The sequence below is a fragment of the Sphaeroforma arctica genome, assembly GCF_001186125.1.
Source record: "Sphaeroforma arctica JP610 unplaced genomic scaffold supercont1.24, whole genome shotgun sequence".
NCBI classification, from domain to species: domain Eukaryota; class Ichthyosporea; order Ichthyophonida; genus Sphaeroforma; species Sphaeroforma arctica.
The window spans coordinates 152,181-162,333 of NW_014040534.1; the positions used below are offsets into that span (position 1 = coordinate 152,181).

General features: G+C 43.1%; 2 protein-coding genes across 2 annotated transcripts in view; both read left to right on the plus strand.

Annotated features, from left to right (window-relative positions):
* The window catches only part of SARC_00709 (hypothetical protein), a 3,498-nt gene extending 1,019 nt beyond the window's left edge, over positions 1-2,479 (plus strand). Inside the window, exons 3-7 of the mRNA XM_014305608.1 lie at positions 268-342; positions 750-783; positions 1,172-1,349; positions 1,676-1,771; positions 1,999-2,479. Of these exons, the coding sequence (XP_014161083.1) occupies positions 268-342; positions 750-783; positions 1,172-1,349; positions 1,676-1,771; positions 1,999-2,124 (509 nt within the window). The 3' untranslated portion in view covers positions 2,125-2,479. The remainder of the gene's footprint in view (positions 1-267; positions 343-749; positions 784-1,171; positions 1,350-1,675; positions 1,772-1,998) is intronic.
* A 2,081-nt stretch (positions 2,480-4,560) lies between these two features.
* On the plus strand, positions 4,561-7,948 carry SARC_00710 (hypothetical protein). The gene is made up of 3 exons (XM_014305609.1): positions 4,561-4,645; positions 5,670-6,043; positions 7,547-7,948. Exons 1-3 carry the CDS (start codon positions 4,640-4,642, stop codon positions 7,782-7,784), a joined length of 618 nt encoding a protein of 205 aa, XP_014161084.1. The 5' UTR covers positions 4,561-4,639; the 3' UTR covers positions 7,785-7,948.
* Positions 7,949-10,153: the final 2,205 nt, after the last annotated feature.

Here is a 10,153-nt window from a genome sequence, read left to right on the forward strand (position 1 = left end):
TTATATATATAATATATATATATCACGGGTTTTCAGATTTAGTATGATATTGATAAAAGTTCGAGCCATACACGTGGATTGTGTATGAGGTGTATTAGGGTAGACACTTCCTTAAGTTTACCAGTAGCTTTTTAGATGATATTTATTTTGGCCTGGTGGTATAAACTTTCTCGTCGATTTGGTCACTATAACCTTATCCTATAACACCGTGCAATAGCACTGTACTATGTTTGGTTATTTACTAGATATGTAATCTGTTCCCTACAGGTTCAAGTATAAGCGATCAGAAAGAGCTGTTCAAAGAGCTACTGCAGAAGTGTGTCAGCGAGATAAATGATGAAGGTACGTGCGAACTTGGATGGCAGTGGTGTAGACAGCTTATTCCATACGTGTATAGACATCCTCAAATGCCCCACGTTAGGCGGTGCCCAATTAGCCTAACAATATCGATCGTGAGTCGAGTTGAACACTTGTCTATCAACCAAGAAGGTATTTGTCAAGTGCACTTTATTGCAGTGATATCTATCGGTATTGCTGACCCATGCAACGGCATTCGCATGGGTGTTTGTGAATGGCATACACCCTTGATTTTACCCTCAGATGCTCTGGCGTTCCCCACATGCCCACACGTTTCTGTGAGTTGCCACATGCTCAGCCCCGACCTTTGCCGCGTCTATCTTCTGGTGCCTGTGGATTCTATTTGTTTCACTCACCTTTTTCTCCGTATTCGCATCCCACGCCACTTGCAGACTCAGACGAAACACCCCCCGCTCCAGCCCCAACGTAAGTCTTTCTTCTTGAATGGCTATGCATCCTTTCGGGTTCGCACGCTTTTGTGGCTGGTGGTCTGCTGTACTGTTTGTTAGAGCGACCCAAAATCATATTGGATATTGCGTGCTCGCTATCTCCGAGTGGCCTTGTATTTGATATTCATTCAGTCTGATCCGTTTTAGGACCAGCCTGAGTAGTGGGACTTCCGCTGCTTGCGATCATCTCTTGGATGACCCGCATATCAGTGTTTGACGGCTATAGATTCGAATAGAAACATATCTCGATTGAATGTCACACACATGACCCAGTCCTTGCTCATGTGACATATCACGAATCTAGGTCTGAAGCACTGTCGCATCGTGCTCATATCAGTTACCATTTATTCTCATCACATCCACAGCAAGAAGCGTAGAGCTCCCGCGACTACCCCTACTGCTCGTTCCGCTAAGAAAGCTGCTCCCGTAAGGAAACGTGCCAAAAAGGAAAAAGACCCCAACGCACCGCCCAGAAAGACTGGTCTGAGTGCGCCTCAGATTCTGTCCGATAAGATGTCCGCACTCATGGCCGGCGAAAAACAGGTGTGTTACGCCAGAGATTGGCACCTTCTAGAAGTTAGAATGGACTTGTGTGTTGGCTTGTGATGCGCTGTAGTGTACTTTTTCCTAGCCAAACCCGTTTTTGGGATTTGCCATGGTCAAACATCTTTTCGCTAGTGTCTGCAAATACACATTAATAGTGGTTGCACTACCGGTCCAGTGAGTGCTATGGGACAAGAAGTGAATATGCGCACCCCGTGAGTGTGTTTCACCAAATGGCCGTTGTATACAGCACTCGGTTACTTGGGGGTAGTAGCTATTGGCAGGGGAACCTAATATGTCTGTTTGATCTCATATGCATCACTCAGATGTCGCGGCCATCAGTGGTTAAACAGCTCTGGGTCCTCATTAAAGAGCGTGACCTTCAGGATGAGAAAAACAAGAAGAACATCCTATGCGACGAGGTGTGTAGTCTTCGCAATTCTTTCTTTGAAATTGGCTCGTTTCCCTGTTAAATGGTGCTCGTAGTTCTGTTGCTGAGAAAATACCGTGCCAACTTTCGAACCACTTTTTGATAGTTGTATTGCATTGTAACTATGTTCACATTCCCCTTGTTGTAAACTCTGATTGTAGAGGTATCAATGTGACATCGCATGCCCTGATCTAATGAAATCTTTCTACCGTGTCACAGGAGTTCAAGAATGTGTTCGGAGTTTCAGAGATGACCATGTTTGAGATGAACAAACTTCTGTCGAATCATGTAACGGCGATCCCGAAAGACCCGAATGCGCCAAAGAAGGCGGCGGTCGCAGAATGAAGGCTGCGTTTTCGACTGATTTTAGAAACCACAAGACTACCCTAGGCTTTAGTGTACCGACCGAGTCCGAGACTGACGACGCTGCTGTGCGTCAGCTTGTTTTATCTATAGAATGATGTGGCTATGAGCTTTAAAGGCACGCACATCCAATGGAAATCGGTCCAAGACGCTCTTATGCAACTGCTGTTTGAGCTCTGCTGCGCGCGAACTCGTATTCCCAACAGTACACGAGTGTACTGACAATCCTCAGGCTTCAGAAAACAAGTCCTCGAAGTAAGGTGTCTTCGACATCACGACTATCAACTTGCACAACATACAATGCAAAATAAAGAAATTTAGAAATCCGGAACTTAGGTTGTATTTTGTTTGCATGTAAATACAAAATACTTCTCGCATCTATCTACAAGGCACCGATTGTGTATGTATCCAGGGTGCAACCTGCTCACGATCTAGGTTGATATATATAGTTGGGCGTGATTGACTGAATAATTATTCCATCACATTTGGCGTGATCGCTATCCCATAACAACGTACACCTATCACTTTTAGAAATTGTGTATGTATCCAGGGTGCAACCTGCTCACGATCTAGGTGGATATATATAGTTGGGCGTGATTGACTGAATAATTATTCCATCACATTTGGCGTGATCGCTATCCCATAACAACGTACACCTATCACTTTTAAAAACAATTGCGAACTATACGACTTTCTGTTTCTACAACTCATCATGTTTGAATGATGCTATTTTTGCAACATTGTCGAGTCTTATTATCACTTGACAAACTTAAGTCGATAAATCATGACCCACGCACAGTCGGCTATATATTTCGTTAAAATATTAAAATATCATATTTACATATAAACATGACTGAAATACAACAACAACAGTCAACAAGTGAAGATGGGGACAATCGAAAAAGGACCTAGACCACTGGTCATTTAGATGGCTTTGACTGGACCCTGTGAACTTGTGAAGTGTGATTCCATTTAATCCTCTCTTCAGTCTTCTTGTGTGTAGTGCAACTATTAACTATCAAGTCAGAACCGCTTGTATATTCTTCAATTCATTGGCTGAAGAACGAATCGACATCGGGGGTTTATGGCCCTTTTTCAACCAAACGTACGGAATATTAGAGGGGGGGTTTTTTATATGGGCAGAATCTGGACTCTGGAAGCCGGTGGGACTACGTGTGTTTTTGAAATGTTTATTCTTATTTACATTTACATCATTTACATCATAGAGAGTGAATGCGTACCACTCAAATAAGATTCCAAGTTCCAAGTGCCAAGTTACAAGTTCCAACACAGAAAACTGAAAAGACTGAAGACGGTATTTATAAATGTACGTACTTAACTGTATAAATATGAGAGAAGAGAGAAGACTGGGACTCGCTATAGTGAACTTCTTGTATGAACTTCATGTGAAGTCGTGAACTTGTTGTCAATGTTGTGTGAACTGTGAAGACTGAAGGTATCTCCATGACTCAGACTGTGCGTCTGTGCGTAGTGACTCGTATGTGGTCATGAGTCGTGAGTCGTGAGTCGTGAGTCGTGACTCCGTAGTCCGTGAGAGAGTCTGATTCTGTCTTCGAGAGAGAGCTTGCTGAATACAATACTACATACTCTCTGACCTGACAGTGCTGACACTGACAGTGTCACAGTCACAGGGTAGTACTACGCTTGGCTCAGTATATAACTGGTACATTTGTTTTGTTTCGCCTCTTTAGGAGGTTATGATTTGTACAGAGAACAATAAAATTTAATTAAAAAAAAAACAAATAAAAAAGTGTCAATGTGAGTCAAACTCACTCTAAAAATCAAAGTGACCAACTGTAAAAAAAGAGTTTTAATAAAATTATAATGACAATCTGCCTGTTTTATTTTAGTAGTAGGCTTTGATCTGTCAGTTAGGTTTTTTATATATAAAAAAACTGTACAAAATAATCCCAAATGTCCAATATGTACATATGACAAATAATGGGGAGCACCGTGAGCACTGAGCACCAATGGAATCCACGGGACGTGAAAACAGGGTCTTTTGGTGAGCACTATTTTTAACGTCTATATGTGATGGTCATCAAAATAAATACGGTCTTTTATAAACGACTTATCGTTTATGCTCCTGGGGTCCTGGAGACTTGTATCTATTGAATATCAGCTGGTTCATTTGAGGAAAGGGCTTACCGTATTATAGGAAGGGATTTTTGTTTGTTTGATATAAACGGTTTAACGTAAATATATCCTTTTTGGGCATATTTTAGGTTGAGCAGTTTGAGGCCTTAAGGCTTCTCACTTTGCGGACTTGTGACAAACGGGGATGTGCCATTGTACGCGCTGTGTAGCCTGTCTTGGTCTCTTGGTGTAGCCACAACAATTTTTTAATGTAGTGTAGATGTAAATAAAGTATAAGTGTGTGTTACCGTAAGGAACTACATTCAGTATCTACCAACGACCAAATAAGTTCAAATTATTAGATCGAAATAGATCGTATCACATAATCTAACGTTACATTATGAAGGTGTGAATATGCAGGGGTTGCTTACTATAAAACATGGGCACGTGCAAGTTTCCTGATTTTTTTTTCCTTGCACATTTATAAGTACATTCGGATCCCATCCCTCGCGCTCTCATCATGCCCACGCACGCACAAGAAATATGTTATACATCAGTTTCTTCACACCGCATATATATATATTTCTAAGTACAGTTTCTATGTGTTGTTGGTTCTGCAGTGTGCCTAAATATAGGGCAGTTTGCTCGTACTCTTTCTCGAGTATACTTTCTATATTATTTTGGGCCTGCATTGTGAAAAAGTGTCCCTAAAGAGATCGACTGTGACATTAGACATATCGTAGTAAAATGTAAAAGCTCACATGGTATAAATAAATATAGCAGCGATTGGCACCACCCTTTTTTCAGACAGTAAGCTGATTGTTTCCTCGTCGCTGATGCATAAAGAAAATTAACATCGTGCTATTCGGTGTATCTTAGTTTAGACAAGTAGTGAATTGCGAATGTGCATCGCTATTTCGTATCCGTATTGAAGATATACTAAGTAGTGAATGGGTCACGCTTGAGGGCAGTACCAGCGCGCAGGTCACCACAGTATGTAGTCAGCCGACTAGCTAAATGGCTTCGTGGTGGCACCTGTATGTGCTATGAACCACATACAAATATACTCACAAGTATAGGCTGTGCACGAGGTGATTCTGTACAAGATTGCTTGTTGGGAAATCCATTTGATTGCTTCGTTGAGAACCGTATGCGTATGATATCAAAATAACCGGCGAGTCTTTCAGTACTGATGGTAGATGTAGGTTCGCATATGCTTCCTCCAGCGAGATAGTACGCTGTGATTTCTGTTTGGCTACGTGTAAGCGACCCGCCGTATGTACTTCAACTGATATCTGCCCACACATGTAGGCTAAAATGCTATAGATTTCTGTCAACAATCATTCCAACACCGTGCACTCGGGCGTTAAGTGGTCAAACATACTTACACACGCACGAATCGTGGTCGGTTACTTCAAATCCTCTCACAGGTTACAGTCACCGACGCAGAGCTCGCTGAGCTGAACAAGCGCGTATACACCGTGGGCTTCCAGGCCTTCCTAGCCTCTACCGCAGCCGCCACCGCAGGTCTGTACACACTCAACCGCAGCAACGCCTGGTTCAAAGCTCTGCGCCCCAGTTTCAAAGCAGCCGCATGGATCTGCCCGATTGTTGTGGTCACCGTAGTCGCAGCGGAGGAGCAGGTTATTCAGATGGAGAAGGAGAGGCATGTGCTGTACGACGAGGGGGGTGTGAAACTGGAGTCCGATAAAAATCGCTCGATCACGGCACAGGACTGGCCCACGTGGTTGGCGGACAACCGCTTCTCACTGGTTGCTGCCGCCTGGGTTGCGGGTGTGGCTGGGTATGTGGTGTGGCATCCATACGTATCTTTGATTGTAGGGGGAGTTTCATACTTATGTCGGCACTTGGTTTGGTATTTATACGCATGTTGTGTGTGGTGTGTGGGGTTTGTACGCCTTTCTGTATGTGGGTGTGTTTTCAAGGTACGTCTGTTTTTTGTGTGTATTCATACCTCTATCTGTTTGTGTATCCAACACGCATGTCTGTAAGTTGTGTGGCTGCACATGTCTAGTTATAGGAACACAATATGATAGACATTGTGTGTAGCACCAAATGTTTACACTGTCGAGGAAGACCAGGTGCGTGTAGGAGGCGATTCGTGGTCTTCATTCATTCGTGGTTGCCAGTGCTCTATTGATGTTCATCAGTGAGTACAGAGCGATCCATCAGCGGATTCATCGGTCTCAGCTTACCTAATGACTTCCAAATCGTCAAAGTCGTGCAACAACTTTCCGATAGGTTCCCTACACCCTTGAGTTTTTCATCGCCAAATATATACCGGTTTTGCTATCTGGTCTGTTGTCTAGTCGAGAAAACATATTGCACTGTGCTGGAGGCACGGATACAGCTTGTAGTGTGTGGGCAGTTTTGTATTGTATCTTGTCTGAGGTGTGGCTGAATAAGTGCGCATTATCATAAAGGGATGCCTGTAACCGGAAGCACGCACAGCGTATAGCAATCACATTTGGTATAGTATAGTGTGCTGGCCGAATTAAGTCCAGCGATATATTTGCGACAGTCTCAGGATGTGTGCGATTGTGAATATCGATACCCTGGCTGTACATGCCATCTCGAAAGGAAGAGAACGTTCTTGGCACCGTCCAGGGTAGACCACATTGTTTATATATGATTGCTATCTGTTAGTCTGCGGTGACCCTTATGTGTAGCTATATTCGTAAACAATCGTCGACCCTCTCATTCCGGATATTTACTATTTTGTATTTGTCGTGTCCATAATTCTGTGCATGCTCGCAATATGCACCTGGTGTGATCTATCAGGACATCCTTGTATTTTGTGCAGACTGTATGGTTTTCATGTAGATTTGCGGTATTTATGCATAACTATTTGTTCTAGAAAAGTTATAAGGCTCATCATTTGCTCCCATGCACAAGCCTGCAGCAGCTGTGTTGATACTCACTCGCCGGAGTGTATGTACTATATACGTGATTGTGGATAGGGTGCGCTTGGGGTGCGTGTTGTCTAGCCGTTGCGAGGTTAGTGTGTGAGAGTCCGCCTTCTCTGCACGAGGTCTATTGGGCGTGCAAATGTCTATCCGCACCTGGGTCACGACACCTTAGCGGATCCGACTGCAGGCGATATACAACCACGTATAAAGACGGAATTACAGGCTTGTCCTGAATATACCTATACCACGGACTTGTCGCGTTCCGAGCTCCTATTCAGTGGTACATCTTATTACGAATAATGGGTATAGCCTACTACATAGCGTACTGTACTAATCCTAACCTTTATCTTCGAACTCTTGTTTTTTCTACTATCCAGGTCGCTCACATTCTCATACAGCAACCCCTACCTGACACCCACGGTCAAGGCATTCCACGCGCGTGTACAGTCGCAGGCCATTACGCTGGCAGCTCTAGTAGCGGCTGGCGCTGTTGCCCCGTTCGGATCAAAGACGTCCATCAAAGCGGATCACGATATGTTCCAGAGACGCTTAGAATACGAGGAGAAGAAGTGGACCGTGGAACATCCTGGAGAGAGCACGCACAAGAAGCACTAGAGTGCGTCTGCGTGTGTAAGGGAGGGCTCGGTAGGTACTAGTAAGACGGAGAGGTGATCGGGGATTGCCTTGCATATAACAAACGAATATACTCTAGTTATTGTAGATTGTACGCAATCGGCGAAAAAATAAATAAAACTCGTCGTTAATTGGCTTATCCCTGCATTTGAGTGTCAATCTTGCCCCCCCTGACTGCTGCCGAAATGATAAAGGTGGCTGATTCCCACATTCATCGTTCCTGAGGTCATATATACCACAGCCACAGTGACTGCTGCCACTGTGACTGCTGCCAAAATGATAAAGGTGGCTGAATTCCACTTTTACCGTTCCTGAGGTCATACATACTCCTCAACCACTGCTAGTAAAATCTCTTCCCCGGACTGTCCCGGAAATAGGAAGTGGATGGACATCTTGATTTTCCATTTCTAAAAGCAAGGCCACAACCATCACACACTTGACAAACCTTTGCTGCTTTTGATTTTGAGGTCAGTTCCGCGATAATCAGTCAGCAGAGTTGCTCCCTCAGATCAGCTCTCAAAGTGCAAAAGTGGCTGAATATCTTGTTTATTTGATAATGAGGTCACACCCTTATTATGCTACAATCTGGACTAAATATCTCGTCTATTTGATAATAAGGTCGCACCCTTATCATATTACAATCTAGACTAAACATCTCGTTTATTTGATCTTGATGTCACATTCTCTCCTTAATACACCGCTAGCAGAATCTCTCCCCCAGACCGCTTCCGCAGTGTCTCTGCATCAGTCATTATGCCGTCGGACGACGACAAGATGTGCACCCCCAGGCCTCCATGCATGCGAGTACAGGCCAATTGCTATTTGGAGAAGACAATAAATACACTCAGGTCAGTCGCATGTCACAGATGTGATTCGGTTCTCTTGTGTACACATGTAGGTATAACCTTTTACGGCGCACATCAATACCTCCGAGGATACTCTGCACACATATATCGATTTGCTTATATGCCGCGCTTTGACTTGTATATCGGCATATAAGAGTAGGTCTTCTGCAGCTCTCCATTAGCATTGCGACTTAACGTGGATTGTGGGTGGTGCTACATTGTTGTTCAGAAAATACCAATTGAATCGCACGCAGACATGACGACCGCCGCAGACTTCAAAGCAGAAATTTGATCTCACGCATCTCATATCTACGTGTTACGTTTGACTACGAGTTGTAGGGTGCTATTGCAACCGACTTGGTACAGTAATTAAAAACCGGATACGTTTACCGCTGTTGCATTTAACATCCCCTTGTATTGTATGTAGCAGCGCAGATAATAGACACACTTATAATACGCACCACTCATCTTCCTAACCGAGCAGAAAAAGTACGCTTATATAACGTTTTCTACTTTACATTGAGGCTGCTACATGCGATATACAGTAGTAAAATGGGACCTTACTTCTGGACAACGTCCATTGTCTTCCTGGGACGGGCCATCGCACATACAATAAAAATGCACACCACAACACCCTCACTATACAATCCCTCCGGTCCGTCTGATGAAACCAGTCACACACCTCAAATGTGAGGAAGACGCGTCGCCCGGGTTTGCTGACTATGTATATGTCATTGACAACGGGTTTGCTATCGCGGTACTTCAATTTGACCTCAATCTCACGCAGGTGCTCCGGTGCCCTTTTCTCGATCCAGGACATCTTGTTGACCTCCTCGGGTGCTAGAGTGTGGGTATAGTTGGTAATGAATGGTGCATCTCTGGGCGATACAGAGCGGAGATTGCTCGTGTCTTGGCAGACGATTTGTCTCGCACAACAGTACGTTCGTGCACACTACTACGCCAGCATATTCTGATAGATCATTGCAATAACACGTGGGTCTAAATGTGCCGACAACATGGGCCTACGCCTGCGAACGCTTATACAACTTGATTGAAGGAATTTTCTAGTGCTTTTCTACCGAGATAGTGTCTGCGTGTTGGTGTTTCTCGACGATTATTGTATTTTCCTTTATGCTTAAAGATGTGTGTATGTACACAAGTACTTCATTTTGTGGATATAGATACATGTGCTTCCGCTCAATTTCTGAAGACATGATTTAGCATATATATATATTTATGACGAAACATCAAGAGAGGGCTTAAAAAATAAAACAAATTTGAACCAATCTGTACATAAATTTTTATATGTGATCCGTAATGAAATATACATACCATAAAATAAATATTCACTAAGACCATATATATATACATACATACATACATACATATATATATATATATATATATATATGTATAATATATACACACACACACACACACACACACACTATATATATATATATATATATAATATATAATATACTATATATATTATATATATATATA